The sequence below is a fragment of the Lonchura striata genome, chromosome 3 (genome assembly GCF_046129695.1).
Source record: "Lonchura striata isolate bLonStr1 chromosome 3, bLonStr1.mat, whole genome shotgun sequence".
In the NCBI taxonomy this organism is placed as follows: Eukaryota; Metazoa; Chordata; class Aves; order Passeriformes; family Estrildidae; genus Lonchura; species Lonchura striata.
The window spans coordinates 31693250-31715766 of NC_134605.1; the positions used below are offsets into that span (position 1 = coordinate 31693250).

General features: G+C 44.3%; 1 protein-coding gene across 1 annotated transcript; it reads left to right on the forward strand.

The window, feature by feature from the left end:
• The first annotated feature begins 999 nt into the window (after positions 1–999).
• On the forward strand, positions 1000–15722 carry DESI2 (desumoylating isopeptidase 2). The gene is made up of 5 exons (XM_021550402.2): positions 1000–1116; positions 7604–7676; positions 9565–9658; positions 10151–10292; positions 12136–15722. The coding sequence occupies exons 1-5, from the start codon at positions 1078–1080 to the stop codon at positions 12367–12369; spliced, it is 582 nt and encodes a 193-aa protein (XP_021406077.1). The 5' UTR covers positions 1000–1077; the 3' UTR covers positions 12370–15722.
• Positions 15723–22517: the final 6795 nt, after the last annotated feature.

A 22517-nucleotide genomic window follows, 5' to 3' on the forward strand; every position in this document is an offset into this window, starting at 1 on the left:
ACACCTTTGTCCCAAGGGCGCATCCACAGCATCTTTTTTGAAGGGGCACTGCTTGTCTTTATAAAATTGAGTCCGCTGGAAGACAGAATGCATTTTTTCTCCTGCTTCTCTCCAGCTTTTAACAAATGGCTTTTTGTTTTGCTGTCGCTTGACAAGGTTATAGATGAAGCTTACATGGCAAGGTTACTCTCAGAAGGTGCAGCGGCCATGCCTTCACCAGTACCCACACGTGGGTTACCCGCAGGTTCGCACGGCTCAGAGGTTCTTTCTGCCGAGCCACTTAAAATTTCCGTTCTTCACTGAACTCGAACGTGAAATGGCGGTGCCGAGGGACGCAGTGAACGCAGTCACCACAGGGACCGGGACCTAACTCTCCTCTGGGAACCAACAACCCTAGGCGCACGGCAGGCGGCCACTGCGGGCCAGCCGTGCGATGGCGAACGGCGTGGGCCGGGTCCCTGGAGGCCCGAGGGAGCCACAGCAGCGCTCTGCGGCCGCCCGGCACACCTTCCCCAGGGGCAGCTGGGGCGCAGGCAAGCGAGCAGCCCGCCGTGAGCGGGACACCCGCGCCCCCGGCAGGCCGCGGGGGGCGGGCCCGCACGCCGGCAGCCGTTCCCGCCCGCGCTCCCGTTCCCGCGCGGCGCGCCGGGAGCTGTAGTCGCGGCCGTGCCCTCGGCTCGGGCGCTGGGGGCGGGCTGGAGCAGCTCCATTTTGCGCCCGTCGGCGGGGCTGCCCGGCCGTCCCGCGGCCCGGCCCGGCGCCAGGCAGGGCGCGGCCCGCCCCGGCACTCCTCCCTTCCCACTTCCTCCCTTCACTCCCCCCCGCCCTCACCGGCACCGCTGCCCTCCGCGCCGCCTGGCCCCCGCTGCCGGCCGCGGGCTGAGCGCGTCTCCCGGGGGCGCGGCCCCGTCCCTCCGCGGCGGCGGCTCCATGGTGCCCGCCGCCCCCCGCCGCCCCGCAGCAACAGGCAGGACGAGGAGAAAGCGGCCCCCGGGGGTCCGCACATTCCCGCCGCCGGCTTGAGCGGCGCCGCCGCCGCAGCGAGAGCGGGCGGGGGGCGCCCGCGGGCCGCCGGCGATGGCGAACCAGCTGGTGATCCTGAACGTCTACGACATGGTGAGCCACCGGCGCGGCCGGGCGGGGGGCTCGGCCCCTCCCGGCGGGGCGGCGGCGGGGAGTGGCCTGCCCTGCGGGGGCCACGGCGGCCGGAAACCTTGCCTGCCCTGCCCCTGCGTGTCCCCGTGGGGCTGGGCCCGTGGGCGGCAGAGCGGGAGAAATAACGCACCGGGGACGGGAGGCGAAGGGAAGGGCAAGGGCGGTGATCTGGGAGGTCTGACGATTTCCGTAGCACCTCTGTGACCTGCGACAAAAGTTTGCCGGGCAGGGTCTTCCAGTGACAGGTGGATCCGCTCCCTGTCGTGGGGGAAAGTTTCCCTGCCGTGAGCGTCCCTGTGCTGTACTGCTCCCTCTGCTACTGCCCCAAAGCCCAGCAGCCATGAGGCCCTGCCTTTCCACTCACAAAAACCAGAAAAGGGTCCAGTTTTCCAGGAGAATGGTAGTTCAGGATAACCTCTGTCTCTGCAAGGTTAAAAGCTTTCTAGCACAGTGTCAGTAAGGTGATTTTTTGCTAGACTGTAATTTTTTAATAGTTTCATTGGGGCTGCGACTTGGTAGAAATAAAGGAATGGCTCCAGTTTGATTTGCAGCCGTATGAGTTCACCTTCCCTCCCTCCTGGATAATGTGGCACCTACAGCAACCGTGGTATTGTCTTATGTTCAGCTGGAAGCTGCTCTAATGCCATGGTAATAAATGAGGTGTAAGTACCTGCACAGAACAGTAGGTTTGGATTAGTAATAAGAAAATATTATCCATTAATGCATTTCAATCGCTAGAAATTAGAACAAGTGGCAGTATTTCTCTGACTTATTTTTAAGTCTACTGATAGAGAGACAGTAAGATGGAAAACTAGCTTCGGGTGACAGTGGTTGTGTCACTTAGCTTATTTTGGATAGGCTTTCCTACCATCACCATTTTGAAGTGAACCTTTGCTGTTTTGAAGGGACAAAGGTATATAGTGTAGTGTCAGTGACTGCTGGAAGTGAGAAAATACAGCTTGTTTTGCTTAGGAACAGTCACATTAGAATACTAAAATGTTTAATAGCAAACAATAGGGATATATCTGGCTTGAAATCAAATATATTTACAATATCATAGCAACTAGCCTGATTTTTGGCATTATTTTCTTCCGCTCTAATACTTACCTTAGAAATCAATGTCCCTTTTTGGGGGGATTTTTTTGCCCACTCCTGTGTTTGAGCTCTCTCTCCACTAAATATAGCCTGTTACCCTGACTTTGGTTTCCTTCATTATAGGCAGGGAGGGGAGACTAGAGAAAGGAACAGTCTGTTCACTGTGATTTTCTGAGAGATGGGAGGAAAAAAGAAGGGGTCTTTGCTCACCTGATTGAGTTCATATGTGATGCTAATATGATAAAAAGTCACAGTGTTCCTTATTTAGAGCTAGACTTAAGGAGGGAAGGCTGCCCTGTCACATGCATATATTTGACTTCTCTGGACTGTAGTGTGAAAATATATATATATTGGGGACCCTCTTTTAGCATTAAAAAAGATGGGTTTACATATATTGACTATAAATATTTGTACAGAGGAAGAAGTAGGACTTCTGTTTTGTGACTCTTACATAAGAATATCTTTGAAGTCAAGGCTTGACACACTTCTGACTCACCAAAATGGAAGACCCGCTGTTCTCATAAAGACTTGCTTAATTGTGCAAAGTGAGCCCAGTTCACAGGCAGGCTGTGAAACCTTAACAGAGTGGACTGACTCCTGTGTAAATGTCTGCCATGGCCTCTAAGAAACTCCATTCTCGCTATGATAGTAGCACTGGTGGGGTGTGACTTCAGCATGCTGTTTCTTTTTCTCTTGTGATAGTCCACTCTTTCATTCACATCATCCTTTCATTTTCCTCCAGAGCTGAATTGCTGTGATCAGTTTTACTCCAGCCATCCTAGGAAGGCTGGCAATTGACATGGGGGAAGTGAGGAAAAAAAGCAACAGGAAGGGTGTGCTTCTAAAAGCTAGTGTCGTATTTTTCCTAAGGACACATTAGGGTCTGTTGGTTATCCTGTTGTTATTACTGGGGTTCTGCCTCTATCAAGAATTCACATAGTCTCTGAAGCCACCATCTGTAGAAGGAGCTTGCTCTCCAAAAGAAGCAGCCAAGCAGGTTTATTTGCAGATGTTTGTTTACATTGTAGGGTGACTTTAATGGTTGAAGCTGCGCATCACCACAGATTATACATAGTATAAGATGAAATCACTAAGGAGAATGTTTCTATTTCCTGCTTCAGTCCTGTTTGTTTCGTAGCAATGTCTACTTTATTTGACCATTAGAGAAGAAGTTTTCCTTCAAACTGGTGAGAAAAACACAGCTTGCAGATATCACAGTGTGATATCTGGAAGATATCACCAGTGTACATCCTTCATCCAACTCCTCTGCTAAACCACATCTCAGTCCATTTGAAACTTGAGGCCAAAGCTTCACTTTAATGTTGCATAGCAGTTTTTACTGCTTGTTCAACAATCTGCTGAAATCAGTGGTACTGCTTTATTTGGGGACACTAGGAGTGGGTGGAAGAAGGGAGGAGTCTTCTGTAATAGTAGTTTTGAAGTTCTGTTTCTTCATCAAACCATGCCAGCTGTGCATTTGAGACATTAGCAGGTTTGCTCTTTGCTTCTGACGTTCCATATCACTTGGAAATGGGTTTGGGAGTTTTTTGTAGTTTAGGTTTGAGATTGGGTTTTTTGTTTCTCTTTTGGAACAAGAGACCATTGTTATTCACCTGGTTGACAGAACCAACATTACTGTAATAGCCAACAGCTTTACTTTATTTTAACCTGAACACAAGGATGGCTTCATTTCCCAGGCGGCTGCTTAGGTACACAGGGGAATACTAAGTGACCTTGCTGCTGTTGGAACTCCTTACAGGAGTGAGTTGGTTGCTTTTGGAGAGTATAGCCTTCCAATGTCCTTAGTGCTTGAAAAAGTGAAAATCTTTGATACAACCAGAGTGCGAGGGGGATGTGTGTGTTGTAGAAGAAAGTAAACTTTCAAGTACTGGTAACTTTATGGAAGGAGAGAAGCTTAAGGGCATATTTACATTGTACAGTTCACGCCTTTGAACATCTTTTATGATCATTAAAAGGGTAGGGTGAAGGCTTTGATATACTGTATTTTGAGAACTGGACTACTTTATAGCTTCATTTTAATTAAGTGCTATTTTTAGGAGTCTAGTTTTTTTGTGCCCAAATAGTATCCTATTTTTTCCCTTGTCAAATAAGGCAATAACAAGCTAAAGTACTAATGTAAATGAAAGCTCTGAAGATAGTTTTGAAGCAGTGGGATTAGTGTTTTTCTTTCATTGTAGTGACATGACTTTATTGTGCACATAGAAAAATTCTTCTCTAATAGTTTTCTTATGATAGATGAAACCCGAAATCCTGTTTTACAAGATTCACATATTGCAAAATATTGAGGATATGGGATTGCACCATACTACTATGGCAAAATCCATATCAAGACTAAAGGGAATCCAGTTTGTGTAATGGAAACAAGGATGTAGCATTTGGGATCCGTTTGGGCATGTTACTCAGTCACTGAGCTATACAGATGTAATTTAATTTACAGTCTTTATTTTGTAAGTTGTATATAATTTTTCAGCTGCAGCCAAATTCAGCACTCTTTGTTGCATTTGTCCTGGATTTCTTCCTTCAGTGAGATAAGGCATTTTGTTCAATGAGTAAATGGGACCAACCTTCCAATAGCTCATCCAGATTAAGTAACAATTAGATATAATTGCGGTTCGTAGAGGGAAAGTAATTCTGCCTCATTGAAATTCTTTTATCTTCAATTAACCTATTCTATTCTTACTGGCAATATGAAGCAAAGTGCCAGCATGCTTCAGGCACTTCTTCCAAAGCTAACTGATTTTATTTGCCACCAGCGCTCCCTTTGAGCAGTGTAGCGAGCCCCGAGCGAGTGTTTAGGTGGTACCAGGATGGAGGAGTGCGTGCTTGGATGGGGGCAGGGGATCAGCTTTCCGCCCCGTTCATCCGCTTCTGTGCGGATCACTGAGAAGGCTTGGTCACTCACTTCACTCTCTCTTCTCTCTGCTTTGTGTTTGGTTTCATGGGGTTGTGAGCGGGAGTACCATGAATACTTTTTTCCCTCATTTTTTTCTGTCTAATAGCCAGCTAGGCTTTATTCTGTCCCGCTGCATGTGGGGTATCTTGTGTAAGTTTACTTCTGTTTTCAGAGAGCAGCTGTAACCTTGCTTGGCATTAAAATGGGTACATGCATGTAGGTTGTTTGGAATTCAGCAGCCAGATTCTGAGTTTTCTGGCCACAAGTGCCCAAGAGAGGGACAGACTAGAGCACCAGAGACCCTGTCTAGCTCAGTTCTAGATTGGTTTCATTTGGATACACCTTCCCATTAAGCAAATGTACTTTATTCCAGTGATGACAAACTGTACGTTGACTGTGCCTGCACTTTTGACTATAAATACAAACCTGAAATTATTTTGAAATGGTGAGCTGGTAAACCGTGGGGTAGGAAGGGCTTCAGAACTGGAACACATTTATGTTGCAGTAGCTCTTCTGTTTTCCTGGGGACTTTGATTTCACCTCATGACCAGAATCCATTTTTTTATGCCCACAGACCCACTAAGATGAGTAGTCTTCGCATCCTTCTCCTTTCTTGCCCTCTTTGTATTCTCCCTGATGTATATCTTTCTATATAGAGTAAATTAATACAGTGTATTTCTGGATTTAGCTTGTTCATACAGACTTGCTCTCTGCTCTTTCCTGGGGGGTGGAAGGAAAGAACTGCTAAGGCCTTAAATAAACTAAGGTGATGATTTAGTGTAGTCATCCATACCCCATTAGCTAACATAGCACGACACTGACAAAGCCAGAAATTAAAGCAAATAGTAAAGTTTAGTCTTAAGCAAAATTTATCCATTGATCACAATTGAGCTTTAAATAAATATAAGGCACAAAATTTGCCTTCTCTTAATTTGTATTGACAAAATTTCCCACAGCTGGCTTGTCTGTTTGTAACTATTGGCATGGTATGCTCTTTTTGCCATTTAATTTGTTTTTGTTTTTATTAATAGCCTGTCAACCTGAGGTTTAGTGTATCATTTTTAATGGGAGACAAAAAGCCTACATGCTGTAATGTTTGTGATGCTGCTGTAAATCACACACTAACTCCAGCCAGCACATCATCTAGTGTGACACCTGCAACCTTTTACGTTTTTATCACTGGTTGTGCTGCTTAGTGGCTTTGTATCAGAAAACACTGATTATGTCAAAAGATTGTGTGAAGAAGATAGCTTCTTTTATTCTGCCTGCTTTCTAAGCCAGTATTAATTTACTGGGGATACTACCTCAGCCTGTATCCTGCCTGCCAGTTGACTTTTTGAAGTCTGCTTTGTAAAAGCTCACAGAGAAGTTCTGGGAAGAAAAAAATCCTGTTACTGGAGTAATTGACAAAATAATGTTTTCCTTGTATTTTCCTCAGGTTTTTCTTGCTAGCCAATTTCAGTTTTAAGGATAACTGAAGTTTTTTTCTTTTAAAGCTTTGTTTCAGGTTTCTTCTCAAATTGTGTGTCACTTGAAGTCTTTTAATGCTTGGAGACTTATACTTTGAGAGTGGTGATGCAGACAGGGAAAGAGTACTTTGAGGTTTTCATTTATCAGAGTTCTGCATCTTTGAGATCTTGAGGGTAACAACTTCTGATAGACGCTGCTGCTGCACTTTCATAAAAGAGAAAGCACTAAGAGAAGTTTCCTTTCTTTACTATTTTTTCCATTTTCTAAAAAATTTTCACTTTTGATTCCTTTTGAACTGCATCTGTTTTCTGTTGGGTACAATACAAGTGAGATATTGGAAACAAGTTTAGATCTATGCAAAAGACTTAAACCTCATATTTGGAGCCTTGTGCATCAGCAGACTGGAGAGAGCTTTGTCTCTTGCATGATGACCTCTAATTAAGTATTCAAAGACAAAAGATAATATGGTCATTTCAGTCCATCTCTGAATATGTCTTGTGCTTATCTGTTCATAAGCAGGAGTGGTCATAACTGTTAATGACAGTCAGTGTGTGTATCTCACAGTCCTACATTCTCATGTACCTTGAAGAAAAATGTGCTCGTTAAAATTACAGCAGTTGATTCTAGAATGTGTTCCACCTAATGGCAAACTTAACAGCCTACAGCTTGTTGACAAATAGAAGGTTGATCTGGATTTCTCCCAGGTGCAGACTCCCTGGCTGGCAAACTTTAACAGCACTATAACACTGGATTAGAACCTAATGGAACTATTTGCTGCGTACAGTTGGGGAATTTTAGCGATATTCTGTTCCGTAAAATGGATTGTGCAGTTTACACTTTGTGATAAAGCTTAATCCTTTGTGATAGGGTTTAATGCTTTTGATGTGGGGAGACTGCTCTGAGAAGATAAATCTGTACTGCAAACTAACTAAAGGTTTATTTTTGGTTTTTTTTTTTCTTTCCTTTTAGTATTGGATGAATGAATATACTTCTTCCCTTGGAATTGGAGTGTTTCATTCAGGTATAGAGGTGTATGGCCGAGGTATGTACAAGAAAAGCATAACTTACTTTTGTTTCAGTAATACTGTTACTTAAAAAGCATTTTCCAGGTAGTAAGTGGAGTGTAGCTCTTGAAACCTGTTCATCTCTTTTCTCATCTATTCTGCCTCTAGAAAAAAACCTTGGACATGAAAAATCTGGTAGCTGTCGTGCATTCTTTTGTATAAAGCTATGAAACTATAAAAAAGTGTGCAGCTTATTCAGCCAGGCACAGAAATCTTTATTTTAGGTTTGGAAATGCTAAAAAAACCCCTACATAAAACAAATGTGTGCTTTGTGTAAAGCATGGTTGAATCCATTCCTCCGTTTTCTAACTCAGCAGTTAGTGCAAGGAGTTAATTTTTAACTACAGGAACAATAATCTCTTGCAGAAAGGCAGTTGAAAGTGTATGATGCTCAGAAAAAAGTCTATTCCATTTTGGTAGGTTAGTTTGTTTTAGAGACAGTTTCTTTCAAAGGCATTTCATGCTGTTTATAAAAGATGCCCTTGTGATAAATAACAGCAATGCTTTTCAGTTTTGCTGAATAGGTTGTGCTTGGGTGCTACAGCCTCCTGGTCTGTTCAGGCCACTTTGAACCTGCTTTGCAGCCAGAAGGTGTTTCTGTGCACTCCACAGCATGGGCTCAGGTCTGAGGTGTTTCTGCCCAAAGTATAATGACACTCCAGGGTGATGGTGTTGCTGAAAGTAGTCCATTTAAAGAAGGAAAATCTGCTGCAGAGGTTGTTTTTGGTTTTTTTGGAATGTGTTGGGAGGTGAGGGGAAGGAGCAAAAGGCAGAGCATGTGCTCCAAAGACCACACTCCACGCTGTCCAAAGTTATCTTAAACTGTTTCAGCTACTTTAGTGGTCCCATTGTATCTGATTTTGCAAGTGTTACCAGAACAACAAATTGACAAATACAATGCTTATTGTTAAAACTTTTTTTTGGATTTTTTTTTCATCTGACCCAGAAAGACCTGACTCTTAATAGTGCTGTGCCTGAAACCCAGTTTTTGAGCTGTGCCGAATACATGTGCCTCCCTTCCTGTTGGGATTATAGTGGCTTTCTCATATAGCAGGTCATGCTCCTGCTAGAACAATGACTTGCATTTTTCTAGGCACATCAAACCTTTTATTTACTAAGCTGTTGTAAAAAAGATTATCCACAAAACAGAGTGCTAGACTTGGGTGATGTGTTAGGAGTTTTGAAGAAAGGAAGTGTGAAGTCATGCTTAAAGCTTTTTATTACACTCTTGGTGCGGCGTGCTCCATTATCTTACAGACATAAACGGAAGCTATGATGCCTTCATGTAGTGTAAGTGCTTAAGCCAGCAGATGCTATGTGCAGACCTGAGATGCATGCATTGGTTTACTTTCTTGTTATAGTAAATAACTTGTAAAACTTGTGAACTTACAAAGAATTGAACTCTTGCAAATCAAGAAATGTAAAGAACCTATTAGGCCACTATGCACTGCCACACTGAGGACTGTAGTGTACACTGAATAGACGTGCCATCAGACCTCTGGGATGCAGTACTTTGAATCCCCAGTTTAGATGTATGTAAGTGAAAGTCTAAAGACAAGTATGTATAAAGATGTGCAATTTAACTTGTAAATGCTCACTTATACAATGAAAATAGTGTGTACTGTCTGCAAAGTTATTCAGGTTAAACCTGTACACTGATGCAGGAAATTTCCTGTTCGATTTTACTTAAGCTGAGTAGTAACTGACAAAGCTATTAATTTCCAGCTCATTTCATTTACTTCCCATGTAAATAACATGTCTGGTTGCTACCTTTAGAATTGAGAAGTCATCTTCCAGTCAGTGAGCTCTGTTGTTTTTTACTGTCATCAGATGCTGGTTTTGTTAAATCTGAGCTTTCTCTTTCAGAATTTGCCTATGGTGGTCATCCATATCCTTTTTCTGGAATATTTGAGATTTCACCAGGAAATGCTTCTGAGCTAGGAGAAACATTTAAATTTAAGTAAGAAAGATTGCCTATTTTCTTGCTCTTTCAGAAAGCATGTGAAAAAGACAGTTTGTTGCATTTATTTTTGAGGATAGATGTATTGAATTGTATGGGATTTCTGACTTTCTGAGAAATTCACATGTTTGCATAGAAATGAAAAATGGACAGAGGTGATGAGACAATGAACTGTCTACAGCAAATAACATTTTTTACCATTAAGTTCCTGAAATGCATACAAATTTTGTGGCCTTGTAGCTAACTTTTATTCCTTATACAGTGTAAGCAATGCAGTAACTTTTTCAAGGTGTGTAATCAGCAAGAAAACATGATCTCTTATGATAAAAATAAAAGTGGTGCCATACAATGGAATAGGAAGAACCTTTATTATTCTTGGAGAACAGAAAAATCTAGCTACCCACAGTGGAGTGACTTTCAAGCAATGTATAAATAGTAGTCCACCTATATCAAGGGAGCCTGATCACCTTCTACTCTCTATTTCTCTTCTAGAGAAGCTGTGGTTCTAGGCAGTACTGACTTTATGGAAGATGATATAGAAAAAATAGTAGAAGAGCTTGGAAAGGAATTCAAAGGAAATGCATATCATCTAATGCACAAAAACTGCAATCACTTTTCTTCAGCTTTATCTGAGGTAAACAAACTTAAAGATCTATAGAAAGGTGCTTCACAGGTGGTTACAGAGCATCATATCCTTCTAGTCCTTTGTAATGTTTGGTTTAATTTCCCACTTCCTATCTCTGTTGCCTTAGGCAAATATCATAATTTTTCAGGTTGTATTTGTGCTTATGTCCAAAGCACCAGATTTTGCTGCTAAATATTGTATAATTTGCTAAATATTGTCTTTATTAGAACAGAGATGCATTTCTAAAGAGATACCTAGTAAATAAAGTATTAACAAGATTGCAAAATCATTTTAGTTGTTTTAGGGATTGCTATTGAGCTACTTGTTATTTTTATCAGATTATTTGTATTTCCCCACAGAACCATTAAGCTGTAAATAATCTTCAAAGTTCAGACCTAGTTTTAAAGAATAGCAAAGGCATTAAAATTACCCAGATAATGTTAATATTCTGCTTGAGAGGATTTTGTCAGGTTATTGCTGTACCAGCACCTGTGTCATGGTCATCTGGATACTTGAGTGGTCATGCAAAGTATCTGATCGAGGAGTTGAACAGGCTTTGCTTTTTCCCCCTCAGCTTTGTTGTAACATGATCAGTTTGACAATATGATTGAATGCCTGATTGTTCACATGTGTATCCACACAAGGAAAAGGGTCAGGAGCAAGTAACCCAGGTCAAAGAGGGGAATGGAAACTTTGATTTTCATTGATAGTTGACAATCTCTGCTTGACAAAATTTAATCTAATGTTTAATTGAAATACTCCAAAACAAGGATGGCTGTTTTTCCCATGTGAAGTTTCACAGATTTTAATTGGGTTTTTTCCAGAACAGTTAATGCATACTTACTGTATAGCCTGTGTTTTATGTAGACTGATCTTCTAGTGGTAGTGGAAAATTTTATTGAGCTGATGATTCATGAGCAATGCTGGTATAAGTAAGTAGGGTGAGACACTGACAAAGCTGCAGTTGGTGTGAAATCTGACCTATATGGCCAGGGTTTTGCCATACTCTTCAGATGCATGGTCATATTGTTTCTGTTTTATGTCTTGTCCTATTTAGTGTTCAAACTGACTATAAAAGTGAGTGTAATTGCAAATGCTGCTCAATTACAGCAGAATAGTACTCATGTTCTCCAGATTTGCACTGTAATACCAGAAGTGAATATGGAGGTAGTTATGTAAAATAGCTCACTCCTTGAATAGTGACAGCAAAATCATTTCATGACTGATATGCAGTAAAAATAAGTACTTAATGCAACTTTATAAATTTTTGAGGAGTTGAACTCAGTTGTGCATTGTACAGCTTCTCTTGTTCCAGTGAAGCAAAGTGTGTGCTTGGCCCGTGTTGTAGGATAGTGACGTCTTGTGGAAGTCATCAGAGGCCACCACAGTAAAGAGCCTCAGCTGTGTGGATAACTCCATACAATTGTAGTACTGACACTTGTCTTTCTGGCCACTTGATTTCAAGGTGCTTTTTTGTAATAGTGGGGTTTCTCCTGCAATTTCTGTTTCTGAGGAATTAGCACTGAATAGAAACGATAGCTTAACTAATTTTATAGAAGTTATTAAAAAAAGAGTGAGGTGGTTGGACTTTTCAGGACTTCTAAGAAAATCATAGAACCAACCATGTGTCCAACTTTCACAGTGGAATATAGATGTCTTTGTGGGACTTGGAATGATGCCTTTACTGATGGAGAAAGTCATAGTCCAGCTGACTTGGATGCTTCTTGACTGGCATTTGTGATATGTAAACTGTAAGGCTGCTGCAGCTTTTGCTTCTTATTTACAGTACTGTAGTTTTGTAACCGCTGAATCCAGAAAACAAATTGACCCATTCTTTTTCCTTCCCCCATAGATTCTCTGTGGAAAAGAGATTCCACGATGGGTGAATCGCCTTGCCTACTTCAGCTCTTGTATACCCTTCCTCCAGAGCTGCCTGCCAAAGGAGTGGCTAACTCCTGCAGCCCTCCAGTCTAGTGTTAGCCAGGAGCTACACGATGAGCTGGAGGAAGCTGAGGATGCAGCAGCATCAGCTTCCTTGGCAAGCTCGGCATCTGGGTCTAGAACTGGACGCCACACCAAATTATAAGTCCTCCTCCAAAGTAGCAAATACTTCAGAAATACTTTTGAAATACTTCAGTTTGGTCTCTTCAGCAATTGACTTCCTGACAGAACATGAGAGCCAACTCTAGAACATTGTTTTTGTATGCAAAAAAAAAAAGCTCTCATCAACCCCTGTTTCAGCTCAGGATTATTTACGTAGTGAAAGGAATTGCTGGGAGAAAAGGGAAGGATTTTGTGTGAAGCCACCCTTTTCATTTTCATCTGTTTGGTAGACCTGAGTTAACATCTTGCATAAAGCAGAACGTAAATTATTTGTTTACAGTATTGTGTACTGCTGTTTACAAGTCCTATAAGGACTCCTGCTACCATGGAAGAAGAAAGAATTTGAGTTTGATTTAACTGTTGGTATAAATCAAAAGCAGTGGTATGATGCCCTGGATGAACTTTCCCCTTTGTTTTCAAGATTTAAGGCACGAGAACACTAAATTGAGGAATGCCATGAACTGCTAAATACTATATATATGAACAGGGTACTGTGCACTTAAAGTGGCTGATGTAAACAGGTAGATTCCAGGATGTAGGGAGACTGGTTTGGTCTAAAATCTGTTCCTAGAAGTATGACCTCTACATTAATGAAACTGTGGATTTTTGCACATATGAAGGGAAATTTCTATCTCATTGCAATGCACATGAATCCATTTCTTTTTTTTTTTTTTCAACTCAGCCATTTAGTTTGCATCCTGTCTTGTGTCTTTACTTGCAGTTTACTTCAGGATTTAAACATGTCAATTTCATCTGCTAGAAGCATCAACAATTTTTTCACTTCTTTGCTTTACTTGATTTCAAACTTGTGTATATAAGTTAATACTTGTATTCCTTTTTTATTTGTTTGTTTCATATAGTTTGGAATTGTGTAAAACAAGCCGTTTATGGTTGGGGAATGGCCTTTGCTTCCTGCTGCTGATTTTGCTTCATTTGAGTTTGTAAACATTCAGCTATAAATTACTGCCCAGTTGTGCATATCCGCACAAATGATAGAAAAATCCTGATTTATTTTCCCACAGTCTCTATCTGTAGCATTAACTTTCTTGTCAGATGTAATGAAGAAAAACCTGAAAATTGCTTATGCACCTGCGTGTTTACACAGCAGAACCCACTAATCTGCACACATAATTATATCTGAAGGTAAGAGATTATTTTCTAAACCATGGAAGTATGTTTGCTGGTAGATTATAATTAGAGCTAAATTATAATTAGTGATCAGAATATATAATGGAATGCCTTATTCTTGTTCACTTACCAAGAGAATTAATTGTTCTTCCAATCATTAGTGTAAATTAGTGAGGTTCTATTGTGCACAGAAGGCTACAGTAGCACAAACATGAGGGAGGTGAGCTTGAGTATTTTGTAAGACTTGCTGCCTTAAACTTAACAAAAAACATACCATCCCTAAACCAATCAGCTCACAAAGAAGTGTGCATTACTAGAAATATGGATGATTCTTATGAGCTTTATTTATAGTCTTTTGCTGGGTTTAGTTTTTCTCTTGAATGAAATACTGACTCTGCAGTCTCTGCTGTTTAAAAGCAAAAAAAAAAAGTCCTCTTGGAAGGCAAAATGCTTCATGTTATGAATACTCCTGGCCATGGGTAGTGGTGCCATTGAATCCTACAGGAAGGTGCAGTAGCTGTATCATAGTAAGAATTCTTATGGTTGCCAGCTCCAGCTTGTGTTAGAAACAAGTGGAAGTTTTTCTGCTGCCACCTGCATTGAATCCTTCATCAGACAGACTTTAGGTTTTCACTTCTGTGATGCAGTGTAGTTCAGAGAGAGTTATGCTCAGTTCTGGGGGAAATCGAGTGAGACTCTTTCTGGAAAGAGTGAGATAATAGTAAACATCTCCATAACTGTATTTTGGTATGTGTTTTAATTATCTCTTCTATCAAGTGGGAAATGCTTAAGACTGGTGAGTCTGCCACTAACTTCATTCTCTGTTTGATCTCCAGAAGCTGGATATACTGACCATCTCTGTTGAGTGCTTTCCACTCTGAATTTGAGTTCTCCTTTCCTCCTTTTCCCTGTAGTGAAAATGAATATGGTGGTCTCCAGTCAACTCTCAAGCATTACAGAACTGACTCTCACAGTACTCACAGCTGAGACAACAGGCTGCAGTCAGGTTATCTTGTCTCTGCTGTGCAGCTGTGGTAGTAATGTGACTAAGTCTCTTGGCCAGGGCAGGTCCTTTATTTCAGCTCAGGGTTGAGGCCACTGATCTAGCAACGTACTGTAGCTTTTCCTAGGCTTTAGGAAAAATAAGTAGAATGAATTTTCATTGCTACCTTTTATGTACCAAAATCAGCTTTTTAGGCTTCTGATACATCCAGAGCGCTAGGTCACAAATCTCTACACCTTCATTAACACACACAGTTACAGCATGTATAATGCAAGAACGTGACAGATCACAGCACAGTTTTTATTTAGAAGTAAAACTAAGACTATTTTTTATAAAGCAGACTGAAAAGTTTGTAACAAAAGCATTCATTTTGTTGTTAGCTGTACAGGTGAAAAATACTGTCTTATGCTCCATAACAATTTTTTTCTGTTTGTTTTGAAACCATCCATTTGCAAATCCTGTGAGGAAACTGACACCTGAACCCTGAAGGTTGTTGGGTATTGAATCAAAGAGAGCAGTACTGTAACTTCAATCATGTGCTGTCAGCTCAGCCTCTGCTGGATGCCTGCAAGTCACCCTGCCAATGGTTACTCCGATTTGTTAGCAATAGAGCAAGTTACCTTTCACCAGCATTACTGCCAAGCAGGGTTTACTTTAGTCTACTGATGACCACACTGTGCTAGGACTAGAACACTTCAGAATGCTGTGAGAAAGCTGGACACCTGTGGAATCTTTTCCATCAAAACGGGTAGAAAAATATCACCACTTCAGGGTTCTGCTCTGTTTACTTTCTCATATTTGTTTAATTTTCTGTGAGATAGTACTTTTGGTATGTATTACATTGTTTAACTCAGTCATTTTATTTAAATGCCATTTTCTGTTCAGCAAGCCAAAAAAATCCAATGTACTGTCAGTGTGCACCAGTAACTTCGGAGTGGCTTGGTAAAGAAAAACATAGTTGCATTACTTCTAAAATTTGCAATGCAATTCTGATCACTATTGATAGATGATAATTTTCACTGTTGGAAGTTGGTTACAAGCTGAATATTCACTGATGCATTTTTTGTAAACTTGTATTCAAGTTTACTACATAGTATTTGTATAAAATTCAAAGAATTTTGACTTTTGTTACCTGTACATAGCAACAAGTTGTCTAGCATCTTAAACTTAAATCCATCAGTTTATTAAAAATACTTTTATAAAAAAAAAAAAGTGTGCTCTGTGTGTTACTCCCCTTGTACCTACAGCTTGTTCTGGCAGTGCCACCCAAGCTGATGTTTGGTTTTGAGCAATGGTTTTGAAGGACAGTGAGACTATCCAAGGGTTTCTTGTAGTTAAGCTTTAGGCTGACATGGGCATCAGGTGCTTTGGTTTGGTTTGTATGAGGCATCTTCCCCAAACATCCCAAGCTCTGGCACAGAGTTGGCAGCAGCCCTTGAGGACATGCTTTGCCAGCACTGAAAGGTGTTGGCAGTGGAATTTGCAAAGGGCAGATGAGTGTGTGTTTTAACTTCTCTGCAAGTTGAGGGCACTGATAAATGAGAGTGCTGTCCTGTGGCTGTCCAAGCTGGTGTTGTCCCTACCCATCTCTCCCCACAGCTGCGAAGAGGATGTGTTTTTCTGTGTTGTGCATGCTGAGCAGGACGTGTCCATGTGCACTGCTAATGAACATTGGCTAGGGCATGACCTGTTGGGAGAAGCTGTTTGGACACAGCTTCCCTTTTCTGTGTTTCCCAGAAACAGCAAACCTGCAAGAGAGTTTGAGCAACTTGCAGCGTATTGAAAGGAAACTTGACAATAGTTCATCAGTTAAAACTAATGTGAGTTCCAAATGAACTCACTTCTGGCAGCCAATGGGCAGGAGTGCCTATCAGCTTCTAGGAAGGTGATCAATACACAAAAGTACCTACTGCATTGTTTGCTAGTGGGTGAGTGGTTGCCTTCAATGGACCTGCTCTTGAAGAAAAGATAAATGTTCCCAAATGAAGTTTCATTGTCTAAAAGTTTCTTCAGCCATGCAGAAGTATATGACAGATTTGTCATGGGAACAGCTTTGCAACAGGCAGAGGTTTTTTATGGCTATAGCACCTTAGTCCTGCCACCCCCCAGAATAAATACATTCTTTCTCAGTGGATCATACAGTGCAATGGAAATGGCTATTGCACAGTTCCTGACTTTCTGTGAAATCCTGTGGTTTGATCTAAATCAGATCATAAAAAAACTTCAAACTTATCAATGTAGCAAATTGTCAGGGAAGCCATTGCAGTTCTTTGGAAAAGCAGGTATGCTCCACTGGCAGCTCCCATTCCTGCTGAGCTAGAGTAGGGATCCTGTATTTCTCACATCACCTGGTCCATTAAAATTAGCATATAGGACTAAGAGGATCTCACCATAAAGAAATGCAGGATCCTTCACTGGCATAGTTTTAGCTTGCTTTGGGGATAACAGAGGCTACATCTATGTCTGGGTCTCCATAGAGAGGGACGTTGCTCATACCAGAGTGGCTCTCCACCCCATCCGTCTCTGAGCAGCAGCCTGGGACACATAGAACTAAGGGAACATGGTTCCTTTTGCAGGTTTTAGATGGGTGGTCAGCAGTTTTCCTGGTCTTTTGAGCGTTGTTGATCCTGGAATCCTCAAAGCAGCAAGCCTGCTGCACCTGCTGGTTACCTGCTGTGCTGCTTCCAGGCCATGTGTTTGTGTGGAAGGAGAGAAATCGCTGTTAGTGTCTTCTGAACAAAGTGAAGTTGAAGGAGGGTCTTCATGTGTGCCCTGCAGGAGCTGTTGTTCATGGGCTTTAACTCATGATTTCTTTTTAGGGAGCTGTTTTTACCTTTCTATCCCAGATACAAGGCACCCAGATATAGAAGTTCTGGAAGCTGGGGCTGTATTGCTGAACTGTTCCTGCTGGGGCTCACAACAGCTTGGGAGGACAGTTAGGAGGGGGTACAAGCCATTGTGGATGAGAGAAACCTTTCCCACATCCATGATGCCAGCTGTGTCTGCTGCCCCAGGCAGCTGTGGGATGGAAGTGTGGGGGTTTTCAAATGTACTCCTTGGGTTCTGCTCTCGTCCCAGTGTGGCTTATGGTCAATATGGGTCCTCCTTTAAAGGGACACAAGTGATGTGAATCAGACACTCCCTGGCCAAACAGGGCACAGACAGGTTTTTATCAGGCTCCAGAGAAACGTGTCCAATCTCCCTCACCAGGAAGGGATGGGGGCAGAGAAGACCCTCTGTTCCCAGCAGGTACCTGAGTGACGTGGCAAATACTCCCTCATGTTTCCCAAGTCAAAATGGTCATTACTGTTAGCTCAAACAAAGCCAGGGCTTTCTTCCCAGAATAAGTATAAAGCCCTATTAAACCCACCTAGTGACAAGCACAAATCATGTTGAGCAGAAAATATCTTGTGTTCCCTACTCAGGCTGCAGAGGCTTGTGGGTTTTGTCCTGCTTTTCCCATTCCTAATTTGCCTGTGGGAAACGCTGCCTTCCCCCAGCCCTCCCAGTGCCAGCACACAATAGCTGCTTGTTTTTTGCCTGGAAGGAATTGCTGAGCCTTTAAATAGCTGGAATTGGGTTTATTTTTCCTCTGTACTTCAGCTCATTCATTACTCAGTCATAGCATCCTAAAAGTGAAGATTTCCAAAAGCATTGGCATTTACCTCCTTTGTTTTAATAGGGTCTTTTTTCACAAAAAGATGCTCTGCATCTTGAATTTCATGCAGCAGCCCAGTGTTAGTGTCACTTACTAATCCTGCAGTGAAGTGTCAGCTTCCAAAAAATTAAATCACATGCCATTAAGCAAACATGAACTGAGTAATGAGGACTAGCAAGAGCTGATGGCAGTGTAGCTGGCTCAAATGCAACTGTAAAGGTCAATTATTTTTTATGTCAGAGACTTGGAAAGTTTAGTGGAAGCCCTGTGGAGGCTGGGCTTGCTCTTCCCTCCAGCACTCTGGAGTCCAGGGCAGAGAAACACCTCAGGGAGTGCCAAGCTTTTGTGGATGCTCTCATCTCTGCAATTGCTTTCTTTAAGCTGTTTTGCCCTTCCAGGAGCCTGGTGGCTTCTGTGCATTTTAAGAGGTTTAAAGGAAGGACAGACTCCATGGCCTAGAGTGCTGCCTCTGCCCGTGCCTCCCTGCACAAATGCTCTCCCCAGTGAAATGCCACACCATGACATGCACCCAGGAATGCCATGCTCAGCCCATGCTTTTGGAGAGTAGGGATGAGCATGGCATGGGAACCTACAATGCATCCTTCAGACAGGTAGCTTCTAGCACCTCTCTAGCTGGCACTGACCTTCAAAGGTGTATTGATTGGTGCTAATATTGCTGTGATTATTGGTGCTAATGTTGCTGTCTTCAAATGAGAAAGAAAAAAGTGCTTTTTTACTAAATAAACTGACATGTCATTATGTATTAATAATAAACTAATAATCAACTAATACTGCAGAATTAAATATTTGTTGTTGTTGTCAAGGCAGGACGGGAATGAAGAGAACTCTGACTCAGAAGGCTGTGAGAGTAAAACTCCGTTTATTCAAAATACACCGCTCTTTTATACGGAGCTCTGCAAGGACCAAATCCATTGGTTCTGAACTGAAAACAGCCCACCACCATTGGTGCAGAGTGCTTGATGCACAGTGATAGAACTTAACTATAAACAATGTGAAAAACAAGAGAGATAAAGAATTATTTACATTCTTTCCCAGCTCTTTCCCAGGCCTTTGCCTGGCTAGAAAACTCAGTTTCTTTCTTTGACTGAATCTGAGTCCCACATGTCCTCCTTTTTAGTTTAAAGAAAGAGGCGGTGTTTGTCAGAACACCTTGCAAAGAAGAGGACAAACAGGACTCCGAGGTTTACTAGTTGATAATTCAAAAGCTCATTGGATGTTGGCTCAGATAGGTCAAAGAGCTTCCAAACTTATAATTTTCAAGGAATCAGTTACTAACTCTAAGATAGTAACAACTCATTGTCAGACTGTCAAGGGACTGGCAGTTCAACTTCTCAAAACCCATTTCCCAGTGTGAGCATGACCTGACAGAAAAGAAGGTATTTACAACACGTGCACATATCCAAATCAGTCAAATTTGAATTTGACAATATGAATAACATCTGTTTGCCAGAGCTGCAAAGCCTTTAGGCCTCTGGGATTTGTCCCAGCCAGTAAGGTGCAGCAGGTTTGCCTCGATTGGCATTCATCAGAATTGCTTTTGCAAGGTGTGTGCACTTAATAGAAGAATCATGCAAGGCTTTGCCTATGCAATCATGTCCTCAATGGACAGCTTGAGTGATGAAATTGAATTCAGATCCAAATTACATCCTGAAGGCTTTCAAAACAATTGAGTGATATTGACCCAATTCAGAAAGGACCAAATTCAAAACACTTGAGAAACCTCTGAAATGCCATGAAATCTCTGAAACGCCATGGCCATAGCCCTTAATTCAATCACTTGGGCTGAGGCTGATTCGTGGCTTCCCAGTACTTTGAGCTGTTAGTGGAAACACAGCTCTTTCCGCCTTTTTTTTTTTTTTCTTTTTTTTTTTTTTTTTTTTTTTTTTTTGAAGAGCCAGCGGCGGGCTCTAGGACCCAGCAAGGCGGAGGACCTGGCCCCGTGTGCAGGGCCATGTGTCCCAAACCCGGCCGGGGGAAACCAAGGGTCTCTGCTGAGGCAAGAGTCACCCGGCTCAACCACCAGCTTCTCCTTGGTATCTCCTGGGGCCCCTGAATCTGGGGTCCCTGGGACACTTCAAGACCACTGATAAATGAGTGACCTCCCTCAAACTCATACATCAGTGCATGTTCCCAACAGGCTGCGAGAAACCCAGCAATTCCTCGGAGCTTCCGCCCTTTCTCCACGCCGCCTAGTCGTGGTTTCTTCCACAGCTCCTCGGCATCCCGCTCTGCGAACCACCAGAGCAGGATCCGCAGGGTGCGAGAAGGGGCTGTTCCCCGGGAATATAGAATTTCACTCGGGCTCCGAGACTCCCTGCACCACCCACGCCCGCCCAGTACAAGGGGCTGCTCTCCTGTCCCCGCACAGTTCCCTGATCCGCGACCCCCCTCCCCTCATTCCCAGCTCCGGGACCAGCAGCAGTGGTGCTGCTGCTGGCCGAGCCGGGGCCCCCTCCCGCCGGCTCTCCCTCGGAGGGGCAGAGCTCGGTACAGTCGAGGGGACGAAGGGCTGGAGTCACTGTCCAGCACGGGGCTCTCGGCCGCCGGACCGCAGGGCGGAGCCGCTTCAGGGGCCACGGCGGCGGGAGCCGCTGCGCGCTGTGACCGCCCCGCCCCCGCCATGAGCGGGGCGGCGCCGCGGCCGCATCTCCCAGCGGGGCCGGGGGCGGCGGCCGCGGCTCTTCCGCCGGTCCCGAGGTCGGCGGCGGCGGCCGCGGCTCTTCCGCCGGTCCCGAGGTCGGCGGCGGCCGCGGCTCTTGCAGCCGGAACACAGCAGGCAGCACCGCGGCTGCGGCGGCTCCTCCCGGGAATGACGCCTGTGGTCCCGGGGTGGGCGGAGTCGAGGCTGCCGCTGCTGCCGGAGCAGCGGTGGGCGTGACGGTGAAGTCCGCCGTCAGCAGGGGTGGCTCCACGGCAGACGTGGCGTAGAAGGCAGGCACCACCCCCGGCGTGGGAGTCCATCCCACAGTGGGCAGGGCGGAGAAGAACACGGGTGCCTCGCTCAACACGTGCTGTTGAACAGCAGATGCTGGCACCGTAAATGAAATCCAATCAACCAGTCCGCATGACGTGCAGAGGGGCGGACTGGGAGGCAAAGCCTGTCCCGCCGGCACAATCGGAATTCCTGCGGGCGGTGGTGGGCGTGCCAGGGGATGAACCAAAGCCTGCATTGCCGTCTGCACAGGCTCCATCAGCGAAGGATGGGGGGCAGCATCCGCCCCCGCTGCGCCCGGCACCGCCGGCAGCGCCGGCCCCCCCGCAAATGCGGTGTGGAAAGAGGGGGGACTGTGGGGCCGCGGGCGGCGGCGGCTCCCGCCAGTCCATACAACGCCGGCTGTGCTGAAGCTGAGCTGCGGCAGAGGCACCCCGGCTGCCACGGGAGGGGCGGGCGGTGTCAGCGGCACCGCGCTCTGGGCAGGGTGTGCCTGCGCAGCCAGCCGCCGCGCGGGCTGCGGCGCGGTCCGCCTCCGGGATCCCCAAACGTTCCGGTCGGAATCCCTGCCTGTGTACAAGGTTATATCAGTCTCCGCCCATATTGCAGCCAGGTCGGACGCAGCGGTGTCTCCTTTGCGCATTTGCGCCGTGAGAAAGCGTCCAAGGTTGAGCCAGACCTTATGATCAAAGGGAAATCTGGGATTTACAGAAAATCCCCACTCCCGAGCCCAACTCAAAAAGTCTGATTAGGTCCTCTTCCGAAAGCCAAGCTCCAATAAGAGGGATGCTGGCTCGCCAAGCAGTCAAGACTGCTCGCTCGACTGCCGATGGCTGGTTTCCCATTTTTAGGGAACCTTTCCCTAGCAGATGTCAACTTCAAGAGTCCGACAGTCCGCTATTCCAGGGAAAAAAACCCGTCCCGCTCAGTCCCAGGCTCTTAAGAGCCAGTCCGTGGTCCAAACAGGACCCAGCCTTCTCCGGAAGGTGTGGACTTCCACCGTTACCTTTCTCAAGAAGGCAGAGGTGTCCGTTCACAGCTTCCAGGCTGTTGGCGTGGAATTGCGCCAGAGGAGACCACCCCAGAAGACAATGAGGCTCAGGTCTGCAACCGAGGCTGCAATTCCACTTCAGGTCACCAGACCCTGTCCCTTCAGGGCAGGGTGCAGTGCCACGTCGGGCTACACCAGACCCTATTCCGCAAGGTAAGGTATAATTCCACGTCGGCGGTCACCAGATGTTGTTGTCAAGGCAGGACGGGAATGAAGAGAACTCTGACTCAGAAGGCTGTAACAGTAAAACTCCTCTTTATTCAAAATACACCGCTCTTTTATACAGAGTTCTGCAAGGACCAAATCCATTGGTTCTGAAGTGAAAACAACCCACCACC